Raw genomic sequence first — 21,802 nt, forward strand, 5'->3', positions numbered from 1 at the left:
CTAGAAACGTAGGTTTGCCTTTCCTTAATCTAGCTTCTAAGATAAGTCGTAGGGTCAGTATTGCCTCACGTGTTCCAATATTTCTACGGAATCCAAACTGATCTTCCCCGAGGACGGCTTCTACCAGTTTTTCCATTCGTCTGTAAAGAATTCGCATTAGTATTTTGCAGCTGTGACTTATTAAACTGATAGTTCGGTAATTTTCACATCTGTCAGCACCTGCTCTCTTTGGGATAGGAATTATTATATTCTTCTTGAAGTCTGAGGGTATTTTGCCTGTGTCATACATCTTGCTCACCAGATGGTAGAGTTTTGTCAGGACTGGCTCTCCCAAGGCCGTCAGTAGTTCTAATGGAATGTTGTCTACTCCCGAGGCCTTGTTTCGACTCGGGTCTTTCAGTGCTCTGTCAAACTCTTCACGCAGTATCGTATCTCCCATTTCATCTTCATCTACATCCTCTTCCATTTCCATAATATTGTCCTCAAGTACATCACCCTTGTATAGACCCTCTATATACTCCTTCCACCTTTCTGCTTCCCCTTCTTTGCTTAGTACTGGGTTTCCATCTGAGCTCTTGATATTCATACAAGTGGTTCTCTTTTCTCCAAAGGTCTCTTAAATTCTCCTCTAGGCAGTATCTATCTTACCCCTAGTGAGATAAGCCTCTACATCCTTACATTTGTCCTCTAGCCATCCCTGCTTAGCCATTTTGCACTTCCTGTTGATCTCATTTTTGAGACGTTTGTATTCCTTTTTGCCTGCTTCATTTACTGCATTTTTATATTTTCTCCTTTCATCAATTAAATTCAATATTTCTTCTGTTACCCAAGGATTTCTACTAGCCCTCGTCTTTATACCTACTTGATCCTCCGCTGCCTTCACTACTTCATCTCTCAAAGCTACCCATTCTCCTTATACTGTATTTCTTTCCCCCATTCCTGTCAATTGTTCCCTTATGCTCTCCCTGAAACTCTGTACAACCTCTGGTTCTTTCAGTTTATCCCGGTCCCATCTCCTTAAATTCCCACCTTTTTGCAGTTTCTTCAGTTTTAATCTACAGGTCATAACCAATAGATTGTGGTCAGAGTCCACATCTGCCCCTGGAAATGTCTTACAATTTAAAACCTGGTTCCTAAATCTCTGTCTTACCATTATATAATCTATCTGATACCTTTTAGTATCTCCAGGGTTCTTCCATGTATACAACCTTCTGTTATGATTCTTAGACCAAGTATTAGCTATGTTTAAGTTATGCTCTGCGCAGAATTCTACCAGGCGGCTTTCTCTTTCATTTTTTAGCCCCAATCCATATTCACCTACTATGTTTCCTTCTCTCCCTTTTCCTACTGATGAATTCCAGTCACCCATGACTATTAAATTTTCGTCTCCCTTCACTACCTGAATAATTTCTTTTATCTCATCATACATTTCATCAATTTCTTCGTTATCTGCAGAGCTAGTTGGCATATAAACTTTTACTACTGTAGTAGGTGTGGGCTTCGTGTCTATCATGGCCACAATAATGCGTTCACTATGCTGTTTGTAGTAGCTTACCCGTACACCTATTTTTTTATTCATTATTAAACCCACTCCTTCATTAACCCTATTTGATTTTGTACTTATAACCCTGTATTCACCTGACCAGACGTCTTGTTCCTCCTGCCACCGAACTTCACTAATTCCCACTATATCTAACTTTAACCTATCCATTTCCTTTTTTAAATTTTCTAACCTACCTGCCCGATTAAGGGATCTGACATTCCACGCTCCGATCCGTAGAACGCCAATTTTCTTTCTCCTGATAACGACATCCTCCTGAGTAGTCCCCGCCCGGAGATCCGAATGGAGGACTATTTTACCTCCGGAATATTTTACGCAAGAGGACGCCATCGTCATTTAATCAGACAGTAAAGCTGCATGCCCTCGGGAAAAATTATGGCTGTAGTTTCCCCTTGCTTTCAGCACCAGTACCAGTACCAGTACCAGAACAGCAAGGCCATTTTGGTTAATGTTACAAGGCCAGAGCAGTCAATCATCCAGACTGTTGCCCCTGCAACTACTGAAAAGGCTGCTGCCCCTCTTCAGGAACCACACGTTTGTCTGGCCTCTCAACAGATACCCCTCCGTTGTGGTTGCACCTACGGTACAGCTATCTGTATCGTTGAGGCACGCAAGCCTCCCCACGAACAGCAAGGTCCATGGTTCATGGGGGGGGATGCAGACTGTAACAACACAAAAAGCAAGAAAGTGTTACCCCCACAGAATGACCTAATACACAAGTAAAAATACACTGAGTTGAAAAACCACACTAACAAACTTGAAAACATACCCTGCTCAAGAAATGAACTAATACTCATTGAAACACCAGAACAGGCTTGAAGATCAAAACACTAAACCTATTACCTCGTGACCAATGTCAAGAAGAGAAGACAACAGTCCTGTAGGCACTAACACACATGAACACATGAGAATCAGACTCTTTGCCAATGTAATGTTATTTACCGAATAGTGTACCGTATTTACTCAAATCTAAGCCGCACCTGAAAAATGAGACTCGAAATAAAGGGAAAAAAAAAATTCCCGAATCTAAGCCGCACCTGAAATTTGAGAATTGAAGTTCAAGGGGAGAGAAAAGTTTTGAGCCGCACCTCCAAATCGAAACAAAGTTGGTCCATTGTAATATGAGAGACAATTTAGGTCGAATGAATGACGATACAGCTACAGTAGTTTGGTTCGAGTCGTAAACTTAGCAGTTAAACTTTACCAGGTAGCCATTGCTGTGCATCAGGCGCTCCGTCCGTGTTTATACGGGTACCCTTCCTTTTTCACGTGCTTCGTCTGGTTTGAATCGATTGCTTATTTTGCTTTGATCTGATAAGTGCCGTTTGCTTTGATATAGGTGTTTATATCACTCTAAACTGAAAATGCATTACTGTACTGTGTCATGCATTGTTTGCCGCATTCTGATAGTGCGTGTTTACGGCCTGTCGCCGCTCGCAGCATGGCTTGCTTTTGTGCATGCTACCGCCGCTTACAATTAAAAAAAAAGAGGGAGGAATCGTCTCATTAGCGAAACAATGGCAAGAGACTGCTATTTGTTGTTACTCACACTGCTGCTTTCTTTGACAATGATCAACAAGAACCAAATAATAGACTGCGTATATAGAACATGTTCTGAACGAGAGTTAGGTGAAAATTTTTCTCCATTTGAGAACCTTTGCGGCCGCTTCTTTAGTACATCAAATTCTGCACAGAAATTAGTCATCTTAGATTTAAAAATCTAGTCAATTGCCGTGCTTCATTTCTGACTGTATCACTATTAGGCATAAGAATAATACGTATATAAACATGACATGATACGTATATTCTTCCGCGTTTGCTGTTGTCTCACCCTAGTTTCGTAGTTTATTAGGCAGATGGGATTTAAATGAGATAGCAGCAAACACGAAAGAATACATGGCAAAATGTTTATATTCGTATTATTCTTATGGTGAAGAGAATACTGCATGTGATTCACATTTCAACAGGTTCCTATTACCAACCATCTCTTCTCACAGGTAGGAAAAAATTCAGAACATAGAGTTGGCCATATTGACTAACATCCCAAACAGTCTTGGCAGTCAAATTTTCGGAGTACATTGAAATTCTGCTACATTCGAAGATGAACAATACGGAATTTGTATTTACTTCGTTGGATAATGTATGGAAATGCAGTAGTTGAAACTCCGGCGGAGAAAAAAAGCTTGTCTTCTACCGTTTTTTAAAAATTTATTTACTGATGCAGAGGTTTTGGCGCCAGTATTTATCTTTGTGCCTACAAAGCATGCCTATGTAGCGCTACATATATTCGATGGCAGAAGTTAGTTGTGGCGGCACCTACCAACATTTTTCAGAACTTCTGCGTGCATTGCACTCGATTCTAAGCCGCAGGCGGTTTTTTTTTAATTACAAAAACCAGAAAAAAAGTACGGCTTAGATTCGAGTAAATACGGTAACTGGTTGTAGTGAAGTTCACTCTTCAAACTAACAACTGTTTATTATAAGAACCAAACTAAATACAACTTCTGAGAATAATGTTCACGCAACTTGAGAACAGCATTGTCTTGAGCAGGGAAGATCAATGATGACACAGTCCAATGAGGCTGCAAACATGTAGCCAGTCTGCTGATGAGCAGCAGTGCTGTGACGACACGGTCCTACAAGACTAGGAGCTTTTAGGCAGTCAGTTGCTAATGTCAAAGTCCTTCATGGCTGAGAGCTCATAGGCGGTCATCTGGTGAGCAGCAAGGTGCCATATCGACACGGTCCCACACGATGATGAGTTTGTGGCCAGTCACAACGAATACTGCAAAATGGTGCCCTTGGGATGGAAGTGCAGTGCTGGACGTGGCTCATAGTGAGATGACACCTTGGCAGACAGCGGCAGGCAGGGCCTGTAGCAGAGACCCGTAGTGCAGACTTGAGGTGGCTGCTGTTGATCACTCAAAGTTCGGGACATAACTGGTCTTCAAGGGTTGCAGCACCGACCTAAGTAGCCACCTACAGAAGGACACAGTGCGCAGTATCATGTGAGAATATGACTGCTTGGACGTAAATCAGTGCCCCTGACTGCTGTGCTGTGTTTTTGTGACTTGTACGCCACATAGCGGATAGGCTGTTGCTCCAGATGCTGTGACGGCTGCTGAAGGCTTGAGTGTACACAGTACCTTGCCTCTTCTGTTTGCAAACAACCTCCTGGGTGAGGCAGGGGCCGTACCTAACCAGCAATAAATACATGTAATTGCAATGGCCAAAATATGCAGGGGACGTCCCAGCATGCACCACAAGAAGAATCTTCAGTTCTTGAATTTCAACAAATGGCAGCTTCTTTAACACATCTGCACAGAATGCAGAAGCCTTTCTTTAGTTATAGCCAAGGAGGAAAGATTTACATGGAAATTACTTTGCTGTGTTGTATTGTGGTTGTGTAATAGAAACCCATTTTTGACCTTGAAACAAAATTCATAAGCAATAGACATACTGGGAAGTGCATATGAGAATTGCACGGGTGTAGGAGAATTTGGAGGAGCTCTGTAAGATGTTGTATTATTCACATTGTGCAAGTGTAGCGTACACCATGGAGAACTGTTTTGTGTATTCTTGAACTCCAGCTTAGCCTTCATAATTTTCCTATTCTGCAGTCTTACTTTCAGCATGTGAGCTATTTTCCTGCTTTCTGAGGTTGATACTTGACCATTTACTTTTTCATTTCCACAGTATAATCCTGTCGGCTGGGTAAATGTTGACTATTACTTCCCAGTACGTATTTTCCTTTATGTGTTTCATCAACAAAAATATTGGGTTTTATAAAAGAAATAGTGAATACCGTGGATGTGATACTAGGAGAAAGCACGATTTACATGGTGATTGTATAAACCTGGCTATGGTGCAAAAGGGTGTTGTACAGTTACCTGGTGCAAAAGCTTTTAATGCTCTCCCTTCAGATATTAAAAGCAAATTTGACAAAGATTCCTCTTTTGGGAAGCATTTGAAGCAATTTCTACCGGATTGGTCATTTTACAGTTTGGAAGAGTTTTTAGCAACAATGAAAAAACCTAATAGATCTATGGACCAGAAATTTTGAGTGTGATATACCATAGTGTAAGTTTGGACAATGATGTGGGTACCGTACTCATGTAAATATTCATAGTTATTTTCGCTTTAATTCTATACATATAGATTGTTTACTGACACACTCTATATCCTTGTGAGTTTGTCACAGTTGGATCGATGGAGTAAGAAATAATTGAATAACAGACATTTTCAGTATGGAGCTATTCAGATGTAGGTTTTCTGCTGTTCCTTAATTGCTGTGGTTTCTTAGTTGCTTAAAATTTACGGCTGTATGGTTACTTTTAGTAGGAGTCATCTAATTCAGCCTCCAATCTTGTCCATTCTGGGCTTGTGTTCTCAACTCTAATAGCCTCATCACTGGCAGTCTTATTCTTTGTACCACAAAAGATTTCTGGCTTTGTCAGTGTGGTCTGTACATTATACATACCTTTTCGTAGGTGCCTGTTTTACATTTTAGAAGATGTAAACTAAGCATGTCTTTTTGGATGCTGCAACAGCACCTGTGTTTCCGGAACAGATTGTGACAGTGGGTTCCACTTGTATATGCAAGCTGCAAAATTCTTCTTAAGGTACTTTGTTTGCACAAACATGTTTCAGCACATTTGTGGGTTATTTTATTGAAATCTTAATAACTAGGTTGTGAGGCTTTGCATGACCTCCATCAACTACTGATCTGGTAGCTTGTCATAGTTTGTGTTTTCATACATTCCAGCTAGCATACATTTTTCTCATGAAGATAGATGCCTAAAAGCATATTATTATTATTTAAAGTAACAGTATTCAGAAGTATAAACACTGAACTTCAAAACAAAATGTTTATATGTATGTTGTACATGTATCCTCTGGGCAGCCATTAACTAAAAGTAATTTTCCTAAAGGTAAAATTTTGTTGCTTGCAGTGAAAAATTCCTGCTTAATCAAAAACTTGTGAGGAGACTGGGCAAAAGCCTTGAAGTTGGAAAATAGTGCAATCAATTACTTTTATTGTAAAGTAATATACTCTTCTGCTTCTCTACCATTTCTGTTTTATTAAATAAATTCATGGGATCACATCAAGGCCACCAAACCACTTGGTAGTTACGTAAGACTAAGAAATAATGTGTGTGTTCCTGTCAACACTAATTGTGTATCAGATACGTGAAACTGACTTATTCCACATTATTTTGATAAATGAATTGTTTGGATGATTTATTTAATTTGTAACTTACTAAGTAACTAACATGTACAAAACATTCTGAAGCAAATACATAGAAAATGGAAAACATGAAAGATTATGGTTTAGTTAGCAATGCCCTCGTCTTGTGTAAGAGAGATCGTTTGCCAATCTTTTATTTCAGTTTCGTTTTTGTAACAAAAGTCATTCTTCTCTGTTAAATGATATTTGTCGAGAAGGTGGTGGTTATAGAAAATTGCCTGAGGAATGTGTTTTTACTAGTAGTTGCAAAGGACAATAACTCAGTTTTCATAAAGGTAGAAAGACCTCTTTGACACACATTGTGCATGTTCAGTTGATTTTATTTCATCTTCCTATACTTCTCCTTCTCCTTCACCTGCATTTGCCTTCAGATCAAATGAGAATGAAGCCACAATTCCAGGATCAAAAGTATCAGACTTGGATGGAAACATTGTTTGCACCTACCTTACTGATTTTCAGATCAATGTTTCAATAATTTATCTGTGAATAGGAAATCGGGATGAGATGCTTTAATTCATTCTGATGACAGAAGCTAGGCTCATGCGTATATTTGAGCAAGAAAAATTCATACTCTTAAAAGCTCTTCTCCCGATTAGATAACTGAAATGGATGTTGAAAAAGATATTAAAACTGTTCTTATCATCTGCCTTGTATGATTTACAGCTTCTGGAGGTGAAATTATATCTTGTTCTTATGAAAGCCTTCTGTTAACTCCAGAAGCTGTCTGTAATCATCTCATTGATGAGTAAGTAGAGTGGACAGCATGAGGCACTTCATTGCTTCAATATATGTAAATCATAACTAACTAATCCAAAAATATGATGATGATGGCAAGAGATTCACGACAGGTTATTATTATTATTATTATTATTATTAATCTTATTCCCCCCGTCCCCAAATCCGTCTTTGACATGTAATTGATTTGTGTTGCTTGCTGTCATATCATAGCAAACTGCCTGAATTTTTTTGGTTATACCCATTTCAGTATTTGATAAACAGTTATGGATGGCTTCCTGTTCTGCTAAATATGTTGAGATTTAGGGACTCCCAGCAAATGCTCCCTGATTTGCAATGTGGCTATTACTGACAGTCTAATAATATTTTCAACACCTGTGACTGCTGGGAGCAGCTTTCTATCTCAGTGTAAGCCTAAGATTGTTATTGAAGTTAAATTGTGACTTTTTTCTGTGGGTCTTGTTTCTTTAATTTTTTTATGAACCTTTGTAAAGAAATACAGCTTATTACAAGGTTTTCTCTATTGTGTCTGCAAACTTATACTGCCAGCATTAATACATAATCCCCATTTCTATCACTGAACTTGCACCTATCAACAATGTGAGAGAGACTGACCAGAAAAAAAGTGCTATGTGCATCAACGTACTGGAACAGCTATTATTGCTGCTGCTATGGTTATTGTTATTGCTGAGCTTTGCCAGATGGTGGCAAACTCCTTTTCGCTGTTAGTTGCCAACATTACTACTCTCACTGGTTGATGTTGGATTGATCTTTTTTGATCCACCATGCTGGTGAGTGGCAAAACATGAAGGCATGTTGTCCTTTTTAATGTTGAAGCATTAGGAAATCTTTTCTTATTTTTTTTGCGTGATCCAAAACATATTCACATGGCCTGTCAGAGAGATTATTCACCATTTGCACAAAAGAGGTATCTTTTTTTTTTCATTTTTTATTGTCTGCAATTCTAATCAAACATGTCTGTAAATCTTTCCAATTGTCATAGAATAAAAATAAATTATCAGTGACATAGCAAGACTTCTAATAGGAAGTTGTACATGTTTACCAAAAAATTGAAACTTTTTCATTCACTAATGCTGCACTTTCCTATGTTGCAAGGCTTGTAACTTTTTGATTATAGAAAAAAATGTTTGAAACCTGCAGGTTTGAAGCTAGTTTGGCTCCAATTACTTAATTGGAAATGTAGCTTACAAGACATATCAGATTTATTTTCTGCTTGTAATATGTAATTTTACATACTTTGCCGATATCAACAAAGTACAAATTACAGCATTATTTGTGTACACAGACAGTTTTCATCCAATGTTGTTCAATTATCTAATGCAAGCTGTAGGACAGTAATTAATTCCTTTATGAATAGTAGGATCTTATGTAATTTACTATTATACTTATTTCTAGGACAGCATTGTTGCTTACATTATTATTTATTTTAAATCCAAATTTCATGAGCATTTATGGATAAGCCACTGCTTAAGTCACTTGGTAAATTTATTTCCTTACTACATCTTGAGATCATTTGGAAGAAAATTATGAAAAATCAGCTTGACATGAACTTTTCACTGCTAACATTAATGTTCTGTTAACCATGTGAAAGTCTGTTTCATGCCTTGTATCATGATTGTGAATCTGCATGATCCTATTGGTGACCTTAGTGTCTATTTTTCACTAGCATAATGGTCTCTACCATATACACTGCATAAACTGAGAAAATATTAAAGCAAGTAAATAGTCTTTTACAAGATGTTCCTTTTTTCTCTGACCTGCATGCATACATACATACGTACATACATACACATACATACATACATAATCCGCAAGCCACTGTATAATGCCTGATAGAGGGTACCTTGTACTTCTACTAGTCATTTCCTTTCATGTCCCATTCAAAAATACAGCAAGGGAAAAACGAGTGTCTGTCTGCCTCCATGTGACCTCTAATATCTCTTATCTTACCTTCATGGGTGTTGGGCAAAATGTGTGTTGGCATGCTGTAGGAACCTTCTGCAGTCAGTTTCAGCTGGGTGTATATGCCCAGGAAGAACCAGGAAATGTGGCAAAAACAAGGGAATTTTTTCATCTGGGAAAACCCTGGGAATTTTTTAGAATTCCAAGAATTTTCATTGTTTGGTTTTCAGTTAGGATTTTGTAATTTTCACTCATAAGACCTACTACTGTAATACTGCTACTGCAGGGTAATACTGCAGCAATAAAACATAAACTTGAGAATAGTACCAAAATAAAACTGTGTTGCAAAGGATATGTTTTATTTATAGCACCTAAACATAGTCCACACACAAGTTTTCAAATGTGTCAGAGGATTTAAGCCAAAGACTATATAAAATATAGTAACAGCAGACTGGTTTTAATAAGTGTGACATTGCAACTGTTGACATTTTTAACAGGCCACGGGAAAATTTTGGGAATGGTGGTTTGAGAAGCATTACTTTCAAAGTATATTTCCTTTTACACTAGATGAGTTGTGTTACGTGTGAGAATGTGTAATGAATTTCTTGCATCACAGAGCATTTGACTCTTATTTAACATTTCACACTTTGAGGACCAAGCATTTAGAAAAATTTTGGCCCCAGAAGACCAGACATTTGTGCCATTATTTAAAATTTTGGAACTTCCTGGCAGATTAAAACTGTGTGCCCGACCGAGACTCGAACTCGGGACCTTTGCCTTTCGCGGGCAAGTGCTCTACCATCTGAGCTACCGAAGAACGACTCACGCCCGGTACTCACAGCTTTACTTCTGCCAGTACCTCGTCTCCTACCTTCCAAACTTTGGTAGAGCACTTGCCCGCGAAAGGCAAAGGTCCCGAGTTCGAGTCTCGGTCGGGCACACAGTTTTAATCTGCCAGGAAGTTTCATATCAGCGCACACTCCACTGCAGAGTGAAAATCTCATTCTGGATTTAAAATTTTACTGGCACTTTGTGTATTTGTTTATGATATATCAGCATAACACAAGCTAAAAAGACCAAGCTTCAAGGTTAGTTTTTTATATTTATTTGAGTTCTTTCATAGATTACCAATTATGCAGTAATGATGCAATTTCACACTTAACTGGCTTTTCTGTAGAAAAGTTAAAGTGCTTGGTGGAATGTGTATTCAGCCAAGTAACCCATGAATTGTGTGGTGCACAGCAGTGAAATTTGTAATTGGGCTTTTCAGAAATATTCAGCTGCCGCAATTTAAGCTGTGCCTCCTGCCTCTCCTGCTCCCCCTATCACCCCCCCCCCCCCCCCACCCCCACCCCTCCACCCCCCCTCCCCCCCACACACACTATTCTCATCAATGTTATAATTATTTCATAATTGCTTTCTACCTCTGCTTATATATACTGCAAACTGCCATGAGGTATATGGCGGTGGATGCATCCCATTGTACCTGTTTTTAGGGTTTCTTCTTGTTCCGTTCATGTATAATTGTTCAGAAGCCTCTGTGCATGCAGTAATTATTCTAATTCTATTCTCATTGTTCAGTGTTAGTGATATGTGGGGGATTGTAGTATATTTGTAGAGCCACCAAGTAAAACCAGTTCTTGAAACTTCGTCAATAGACTTTCTTGGGATAATTTACATCTATCATAGAGAGTCTTCCAGTTCAGTTCCTTCAGTATCTCTGTGATGCTCTCCTATGGATTAAACAAACCTTTGACCATTCGTGCTTCCCTTCTGTGTATAAATTTGCTGTCCCATTTGTCCTATTTGGTACGGGTCCCACACACTTGCACAATACTCTAGGATGGGTCACACGAGTGATGTGTAAGCTATCTCCTTTGTATACTGATTGCAGTTCACCAATATTCTTCCAATAAACTGAAGTCTACCACCTAGTTTACACACGACTGAGCCTATGTGACCATTCCATTTCATGTCACTACAGATTGTTACACTCAGGTATTTATATGAGTTGACTGAGTCCAACAGTGACTCATTGATATTATAGTCAAGGGATGCTATATTCTTATTGTTTTGTGTGTGTGTGTGTGTGTGTGTGTGTGTGTGTGTGTGTTTTGTGAAGTGCACAGTTTTACATAAGCAAGTTGCAAATCTTTGCACCACTTTGAATTCTTATCAAGGTTTGACTGAGTATTTATGCAGCTTCTTTCAGTACTTCATTGTTGATAACTGCATCATTTGCAAAAAGCCTGATATACTATTAATATTGTCTGCAAGGTCGTTAATATACAACATGTACAGGAAGGGTTCCAACACACTTCCCTAGGGTACTCCCGAATTTACTTCAACATCTAATGATGACACTCTATCCAAGGTAATGTGCTGTGTCCTTCCAACCAAAAAGTCCTCAATCCGGCCACATATTTCACTTGACACTGCATATAATCAAACTTTTGACAATAAGTGTAAATGTGGTACTGAGTCAGATGCTTTTCGGAAGTAAAAAAATACTGCAGCAATCAAGTTGAAATACGGAAATCTATCTTCAGATCAAGGCAACCAGCCTTGATCTAAAGCTGGTTGCCTTGATCTAAAGCTCTCAGTAAGTCAAAAAGTGTAAGTTGGTTTTCACATGATTGATGTTCTCGGTATCCATGCTGATTGGTATTGAGGAGGTCATTTGTTTTTGTTCGAGATAATTAAGACAGTGGTTTTGTGGATCACTTTTGCTACCCTCCAGTAGACTGGTTTCTGTGTGTGTGTGTGTGTGTGTGTGTGTGTGTGTGTGTGTGTGTGAGGATGAGGGTGTATATGCCCCGGGCAATCTGGGAAATAACCAGGAATTTTTTCATTATGGCGTAAACCAAAAAAAGGTTGGAATTTTCAGAACTCCGGGAATTTGTCGTGTTCTAGTTTCAGTTAAGTTTTTGTAGTTTTGGCTGGTAAGAATTTATACTCTAATAAAGAATTTTGCTTCCATATGCTACTACAGAATAGTATTTCAGCGATAAAACATAAATGAGAGAAATCACCAAAGTAAAACTTAACAATACTTTGAAAAGAATAGTCGCTACTCACCATTTAATGTAGATGCTGAACTGCAGCTAGGCACAACAAAAAGACTCTCAGAAAGTGAGCTTTCGGCCAACTAGTCCTTCATCAGAAATAGATAACATACATGGATGTATGTAAGCGCGTGCCACCCCCACCCACACGTGTGTGTGTGTGTGTGTGTGTGTGTGTGTGTGTGTGTGTGTGTGTGTGTGTTTTTTGTTGTTGTTTTTTTTTTTTTATATAAAACTTAAGTTACAAAGAAAATGTTCCATTTACAACAACAAAACACAGTGCCCACACAAAAGACAAAAGTTTGCCGACAGCCAAATTTTTCAAAGGCTTTAGGACAAAGGCTGTGCAATACTTTTAACAACTAACTGATTTAAATGAGCATGACATCGCAACTGTTTAATTCCTAACAGGTGGCAGGAAAATATTACTTTTGAAGTAAATTTCCTTTTTTGCAAGATGAGCTATGTTCCATGTCAGAATGTTCAATGAATTTCTTAAATCACATAGCATGTGACACTCATTGGAAACTTAACAGTTTAAGGAGCAGCCACTTAGCACAATTTCTGATCCATAAGACCAGACATTTACATCATTATTTATACTTTTACTGGCACATTTGTGTTTGATATGTCTTAAAGGGTAACACGTGCAAAAAGGACTCAATATTATATGTGAAAGCTTAGCTTTTCTTGTAGCTAGACCCTATGTATACTAATTGAAACCATTACCTTTTCCTTAGACCCTATGTGTACTAATTGAAACCATTACCTTTTCCTATTTGTGTGTTCGCGGTGCTTAACAGTGATGTTGCTATTGACTGACTGCATCACGTCTTGTTCTTGAAATATCGGCTGTCATTGGCTGGTGAGATCATGTGATGTGAGCTGTGACTGGCTGTCAAAAATTCATTGCTATCTCATTTTCAAAGCTGCCGAAACTAATGTGCTGTGTTTGGTGGAATTCGTATTTATACTTTCATAATATGAAAAATGCAGTGTACATGTTGCTGCGCATTGAAGAACTTGCGAAAATGTGACTTGGTTGAGAAACACTGCAGCATTCTCCATACAACTTGATTTTTTTGCCATGTATTTTTCACACCTAGGTAATGTGAAAAGATATGTGTGGATGTCGCTTTCATTTGGTGGAGCAAGTCCAAGAGTGGGTGCGGTTGTGGATCCATCAGCAGCCAACCCTGTTCCACGAAACAGGAATTGATTGTCTCATCCATAAGTGGTGATTACTTTTGAATGGAACAATTCCATGGTTCCATTACAGTGGGGTTTTCATTTGACTGGCTCTGATAAGATTGTGCTTGGGAAAAGACTATACATAATGTCTGTTCAAATTTTTATCTGTTGTGTAATGTAATTAAATTTAATAATAGTTTATGAAGCTCTCTGACAAATAAAAACTATGTACCGAACGAAGACACAGACTTGAACTCTGACATTCTGCAGGCAGTAATTCTCAATCCGAAACAGAGTTCATCTGTCAGACAGTTTCATACCTGCACACCTTTGTTGCAGAGTGGGAAAAAATCATTCTATAACTCACTGACGATTATGCATGTCAGTTTTTCCCTCCTACCAACCTCTTTTTTTCAGTTAAGTTGTAGAACCTTTGGAAATTTTATTACTACAAAGATATTTGTGCCAGTTGCAAATTATTGATAAGAAAGCGCATAATCAAATTTGCGATTTATTTTGAATGTAATACAATTTTTTAGTCACTACATAAGACCACATAGTTCATGAATTTCATAAAACTGTTACTGCAGATGTATCTGTGTCTATTACCTCTGGAGTTCACTGATATTGTTTGTTTGCATTTTCTCATTGACCATGGCTGAATGCGAAAAAATTAGATGGACCTGTGGGAGTATGCCAGACTACTGATGCTGGGACAGCCATAAATCTAGGCATGGTAATAAAAGGACCTGAAGTTACAAATGGTATGTTGCAGATAAGTTATTCTGGTAAGTACAAATAGTAATGGACAGATAACCTAATTAGACCTTTACAGAAAGTTTTAGTTTAGTGTGGGAGTGGTTGTTGACCAGTGCAGTTACTGCTGTTTAAATGTTGCAAAATTCACTTGAATTTAGTGCCAGAGGATTATCATATTTACTCAGCTGGTTGGAGCACAAGGGGCAGTCACAAAGTGATGTCCTTATATTTTATTTTGTTTCAGATTGTTGTTATTTGGCAAATTTTTCTTTGGTTCAAATGTGTAACCTCCAGTTTGAAAAGATTCCACTGCAGATTTTCAGTTTGTAAACAGTTGGCACTGAAGATATATTGATGCCTTTTTTTATAATTTTCACTCTTTTTCAACTTCATAGTTCCTTCACAAATAATTTCAATGTTCCAGTACAGAATCAGTATTCAATAGCTGTATAGCATTCAGTACACTCCAAACAAGGACACTAGAAGGTGAACTCACTCTTAAGTTAAGTTGGATGCAGATTTATTCAGTGTAAAATAGAAGTACCAACTACGGTAGACACACTGCATGATTTAATATAATGCTTATCGGACACAAGTGATACTGCAGGAGAAACAGCCAAAATTATTCTTAAAAGACTGTAGAAAAGCCATTTTACTACACGCATTTCCACGTGGGTGGGTGCCAAGTTAGTATTATGCACCCTACATATAGCTACTCGCTCTAAGGAAGGAAATCGACATAAATCCACACATACACATTAATAAAGGGAATAAACAAAATAACGATCTCATTTGTCTGCTTATTTGTGTCATCAGGCCCTGCACGTCATAGTAGACACTGATGTACATATTAGACAGTGGGCAGTGATTCTTGAATGCTGAAGGCGAAACTACAATTCACATGCACGAAAAGTTGAACTATGTTTTTGGGATATTAACTGTATAGTAGTACAGTTGAAATTGCGGGGTGGATGCTGTTGGTCAATCGAAAACAAAACCACTGCAGGGACTTCATGAAACACCCAACACATCAGTGGCATTGTTTGTGCCATTTAATGAGTAACAATAATTTTGTATAATGGCAGACAAAATTTGGTGCAATGTAATTTGTATTAATAAGAAACTGTTCACTCAAAGATCTGAGTACTTCAAATGTTACTTAGCAGGAAGTAGGGTACAAGAAAACAGTAGCTGCTGACTTCTTGTGCTACTTTAAAATAGGTGGAAAGAATTCTCAATCCAGATTGTGACAAGGGGTAAGAAATAGGTTAGATTTTCTGTGCATGAATAGTGCTGTGAGCTGTCACAAATAATTATGTACTTCCTCAATGAAGTTTATTAACATTGTCACTCTTTGAAAGGTGAAATGTACTATCCTGAGATCCTCTTCGCTTTCTTCATTAGAGTCAGAGCCACATCTGAAAGTGGCTCTGTCAACCACCAACATTACCAAGTCACAAGATTTTGCACTATCATATTAATTTATATTGTCATGTTTAATTACTGAATTTAATTTTTAGGGGGATCATTATGTCCAAATGGTGAAGGACGGTATCGAACTATAATTAAATTTCAGTGTACAAATACCAAAGGAGCACCAATATTTGAGAGCCAGTCAGCTGATTGTGTGACCTCGTTTATTTGGCCAACCAACATTGCTTGCCCTATGAAGGTAGTGTTCCTGCTTTGATTTACAGAAGTTTTACATTCATTCTTTTTGATTTATCTTTTAGTTCGATATATTTCTTTCTTCCATCTGTACTGAGGTTATTCTTCTGTTTTGTAGGTTGCGAAAGGAGAAAATTGTATGGTGGTGGAACCAATTTATAGCCATCAGTTTGATATGACAAGCTTGCATAACAGTAAAGCTGACTATGTTGTGCAAACTGAAGTGGGAAGTTTCCGCATCAACTTGTGCGGATCTCTAGTTGCACCATGTGATAACAAGGAAAATATCAGTGTATGTTTGGAAAAGGAAGACAAACAGCAGATAGCTGTTGGTGAGTATGATTTTGATTAACTGCATTTTTAATATCTCTCATCCACCATTTCATGCACATACAAAGCAAAATCACATAAAATTGAGTTTATAAATTTCCTCAAGGTTTCAATGTAAGTGCCTGTAAATCAGCATTCTGATCTCTAATTTAAATGTTAATTGCATTGAAGAGCAATCCTACATTTTCCCCCCAAATTGAAGGATATGAAAGATTCATGAGAGACTGATGAGAAATATTTTGGTGATACAGAATCTCCGTGCCCATCTCCTCCTTCAGTATATGTTCCATACAATATGAGACGTATATCTACATCAGCGATAGCTACCAGAATGTGTATCACACCTTCTTGACCGATAGGCACCTCCTCTGCTCACAACACAAGATTTCCAGATCTTTAAGATTTCATCCTATCAACAATTCATAGGCAGCATTCGGCAGGCTTACTCACTTTGAAACTGGTGTATGTTGACTTTATAACAAACTTTTTAATTCCTGACGTATTCAGGACAGAGATAAGTGATCTAATATTATATAAGTTTTAAAAAATTTAATAAAATCTTTTAATGTCAAGATTGCAAGTAAATAACATTATGCAGCCATCTTTAGAGATCGACTGAAACTAGTCACCATATAATAATATTTTCTTGTGATCCTGACATTAAAAGGTTTTATTAATTTTATTAAACATTTTATATAATATTAGATCACTTGTCTCCATCCTGAATAAGTCAGGAATTAACAATGTTATAACAAAGGCACTATACATTGATTTCAAAGTGAGTAAGCCTACTGAATGCTGCCTCTCAGTGGCTGATAGGATGGAACTCCTGTGTTGTGAGCAGAGGAGGTACCTTTCTGTCAAGAACGTGTGAAAGCATTCTGGTAGCTAACACTGACCTAGATGTACTTCTTGTGTTACGTACCACAAAAATTTCTACAGCTCTTTGGCAGTAAATTTATGGGGCGGAGTAATTATTAAATGTAATCTAGATTCATGTTATCTGACTAGAAAGTGGTTTTATCTTCACACTCCTCTATTTTGCAAGGAACATTTTAAAAATTACTAGAGGGTGTGCTGTACAAACTGTGAATGTATAATACAGGATATAATGCCACTATGTTGAGGAAAAGGGGAGATAAATTGAAAAGCAAGTAGACATCAAAATTTAAAAGCAAGTAAACAACAACATAACCGATGAAAAGCTCTCACATTTCAAACCAAGTGGCTACAATGAAATTTTGCAATGTTTTGGCAAGTGTCATTCGTGTCACCATCTGGCACTATCGGCTGATGAGTATGTAACTTGAAACGTGACTGAAATTGATTTTCATCAGCTGTGTGTGCTGGTATGAGCAACATTCTCACACCAAACTGATTGCTGTGAGTATAGCCAAAATGATTGCCAGGGACCAAGTACATGCTGAAGAGTAATTTCTTATCTCCAGCTGTTGATGTTGTGTGGAAGAACCCAAGTCACCCTTGTAGTGATGTAGGTACCAGGTTTTTTATTTTTTATTTATACACCAAGTTCCATAGGACCAAATTGCGGAGCAAATCTCCAAGGTCATGGAATGTGTCAGTACATGAAATTACAACATAAAAGTAATAACAGATAAAAAGAAAATGTTTATGAACCTGAAAAAAGTCAATCTATAAGTTTAAGTAAACGCAATCAACAATACAACAAGAATCAGCTTAATTTTTTAAGGAATTCCTCAACAGAATAGAGCAAGTGATCCATGAGGAAACTCTTCAATTTAGATTTGAAAGCACGTGGATTAGGGCTAAGATTTTTGATCTGAGTGGTAGCTTATTGAAAATGGATGCAGCAGTATACTGCACACCTTTCTGCACAAGAGTTAAGCAAGTCCGATCCAAACACAGGTTTGATTTCGAGCGAGTATTAAGTGAGTGAATGCTGCTTATTCTTCAGAATAAGCTAGTATTGTTAACAAGAAATGACAGTAAGGAATATATATATTGAGAGGCCAATGTCAAAATACCCAGAATCATGAGCAGGGGTTGACAAGAGGTTCATGAACTTACACCACTTACTGCCCGAACCACCCATTTCTGAGCCGAAAATATCCTTTTAGAATGGGTAGAGTTGCCCCAAAATATAATAGCATATGACATAAGCAAATGAAAGTAAGCAAAGTAGAGTAATTTCCATGTTGAACGATCACTAACTTGAGATACCGTTCGAATAGTAAAAATGGCAGCATTAAGTCTTTGAACAAGATCCTGGACGTGGGATTTCCACAACAGTTCACTATCTATTTGAACACCTAGAAATTTGAACTGTTCAGTTTCACTAATCATATGCCCATTCTGTGAAATTAAAATGTCAGGTTTTGTTGAATTGTGTGTTAGAAACTGCTAAACTGAGTCTAACTGTGATTTAGCTTTAGTTTATTTTCTACAAGCCATGAAGTTAAGTCATGAACTGCACTATTTTAAACCAAGCCAGTGTTGCACACAACATCCTTTGCTATCAAGCTAGTGTCATCAGCAAACAGAAATATTTTAGAGTTACCTGTAAGACTAGAGGGCATGTCATTTGCATAAATAAGGAACAGGAGTGGCCTCAACACTGATCCCTGGGATACCCATCACTTGACAGTACCCCACTTAAACCCCATATCACAGCCATTCTCAACATTGTGGATAATGGCCTTTTGCTGTTTCTAAAGTAAGAGGTGAACCAATTGTGGGCTACTCCCCGTATTCCATAATAGTCCAACTTCTGAATCAGTATTTTTTGCTCACCACAATCAAATGCCTTATTTAAATCAAAGAATATGCCTAGTGTTTTAAACCTTTAGTTTAACCCATCCAGTACCTCACAGAGAAAAGAGAATATAGCATTTTCAGTCGTTAAACAACTTCTAAAGCTGAACTGTACATTTGATAGCAAATGGCGTGATATAAAATGATCAATTATCCTTACATACACAGCTTTTTCAATAACTTTACCAATAACTGATGGCATAGAAATAGGTCTAAAATTGTCAGCATTATCTCTTTCTTCCCTTTTATAAAGTGGCTTTACTACTGAGTACAGGAAACTGACCATTCCTAAAGGAAAAATTACAAATGTGGCTAAATACAGGACTAACATGTGCAGCACAGTACTTTATTATTCTGCTAGGCACTCAATCATATACATGAGAGTCCTTGGTTTAGAGTGATTTAAGTATTGACTCAATCTCCCCCTTGTCTGTATCACAGAGAAGTATTACAGACATCAGTCTCGGAAAGACATTTGCCAAGAGAGTAATATGATTCCCTGTAGAAACTAAATTTTTACTTAATTCACCAGCAATGCTCAGAAAAAGATTTTTAAATATCTACATCTACATCTACATCCATACTCTGCAAGCCACTTGACGGTGTGTGGCGGAGGGTACCTTGAGTACCTCTATCGGTTCTCCCTTCTGTTCCAGTCTCGTATTTTTCGTGGAAAGGAGGATTGTCAGTATGCCTCTGTGTGGGCTCTAATCTCTCTGATTTTATCCTCATGGTCTCTCCGCGAGATATACGTAGGAGGCAGCAATATACTGCTTGACTCCTCAGTGAAGGTATGTTCTCGAAACTTCAACAAAAGCCCGTAATGAGCTACTGAGCGTCTCTCCTGAAGAGTCTTCCACTGGAGTTCATCTATCATCTCCGTAACGCTTTCGCGATTACTAAATGATCCTGTAACGAAGCGCACTGCTCTCCTTTGGATCTTCTCTATCTCTTCTATCAACCTTATCTGGTACGGATCCCACACTGCTGAGCAGTATTCAAGCAGTGGGCGAACAAGCGTTTTCGGATTGCATTTCCTTAGGATTCTTCCAATGAATCTCAGTCTGGCATCTGCTTTAGCGACAATCAACTTTATATGATCATTCCATTTTAAATCACTCCTAATGCGTACTCCCAGATAATTTATGGAATTAACTGCTTCCAGTTGCTGACCTGCTATATTGTAGCTAAATGATAAGGGATCTTTCTTTCTATGTATTCACAGCACATTACACTTGTCTACATTGAGATTCAGTTGCCATTCCCTGCACAATGCGTCAATTCGCTGCAGATCCTCCTGCATTTCAGTACAATTTTCCATTGTTACAACCTCTCGATATACCACAGCATCATCCGCAAAAAGCCTCAGTGAACTTCTGATGTCATCCACAAGGTCATTTATGTATATTGTGAATAGCAACAGTCCTACGACACTCCCCTGCGGCACACCTGAAATCACTCTTACTTCGGAAGACCTCGCCCCATTGAGAATGACTTGCTGCGTTCTGTTATCTAGGAACTCTTCAATCCAATCACACAATTGGTCTGATAGTCCATATGCTCTTACTTTGTTCATTAAACGGCTGTGGGGAACTGTATCGAACGCCCTGCAGAAGTCAAGGAACACGGCATCTACCTGGGAACCCGTGTCTATGGCCCCCTGAGTCTTGTGGACGAATAGCGCGAGCTGGGTTTCACACGATCCTCTTTTTCGAAACCCATGCTGATTCCTACAGAGTAGATTTCTAGTCTCCAGAAAAGTCATTATACTCAAACATAATACGTGTTCCAAAATTCTACAACTGATAAACGTTAGAGATACAGGTCTATAGTTCTGCACATCTGCTTGACATCCCTTCTTGAAAACGGGGATGACCTGTGCCCTTTTCCAATCCTTTGGAATGCTACGCTCTTCTAAGAGACCTACGGTACACCACTGCAAGAAGGGGGGCAAGTTCCTTCGCGTACACTGTGTAAAATCGAAGTGGTATCCCATCAGGTCCAGCGGCCTTTCCTCTTTTGAGCGATTTTAATTGTTTCTCTATCCCTCCGTCGTCTATTTCGATATCTACCATTTTGTCATCGGTGCGACAATCTATAGAAGGAACTACAGTGCAGTCTTCCTCTGTGAAACAGCTTTGGAAAAAGACATTTATTATTTCGGCCTTTAGTCTGTCATCCACTGTTTCAGTACCATTTTGGTCACAGAGTGTCCGGACATTTTGTTTTGATCCACCTACCGCTTTGACATAAGCCCAAAATTTCTTAGGATTTTCTGCCAAGTCAGTACATAGAACTTTACTTTCGAATTCATTGAACGCCTCTCGCATAGCCCTCCTCACACTACATTTCGCTTCGCGTAATTTTTGTTTGTCTGCAAGGCTTTGGCTATGTTTATGCTTGCTGTGAAGTTCCCTTTGCTTCCGCAGCAGTTTTCTAACTCGGTTGTTGTACCACGGTGGCTCTTTTCCATCTCTTACGATCTAGCTTGGCACATACTCATCTAACACATATTGTACGATGGTTTTG

The 21,802-nt window shown here is 38.3% G+C and overlaps 1 protein-coding gene across 8 annotated transcripts in view; it reads left to right on the top strand.

Moving 5' to 3' along the window:
* The window catches only part of LOC126482314 (cation-independent mannose-6-phosphate receptor), a 768,212-nt gene that overhangs the window by 96,063 nt on the left and 650,347 nt on the right, over positions 1-21,802 (top strand). For all 8 annotated transcript variants that reach the window (XM_050106419.1, XM_050106409.1, XM_050106382.1 and 5 more), the window contains exons 7-9: positions 14,401-14,511; positions 16,003-16,154; positions 16,269-16,482. In XM_050106419.1, the coding sequence (XP_049962376.1) occupies positions 14,401-14,511; positions 16,003-16,154; positions 16,269-16,482 (477 nt within the window). The remainder of the gene's footprint in view (positions 1-14,400; positions 14,512-16,002; positions 16,155-16,268; positions 16,483-21,802) is intronic.

The sequence above is a fragment of the Schistocerca serialis genome, chromosome 1, assembly GCF_023864345.2.
Source record: "Schistocerca serialis cubense isolate TAMUIC-IGC-003099 chromosome 1, iqSchSeri2.2, whole genome shotgun sequence".
In the NCBI taxonomy this organism is placed as follows: domain Eukaryota; kingdom Metazoa; phylum Arthropoda; class Insecta; order Orthoptera; family Acrididae; genus Schistocerca; species Schistocerca serialis.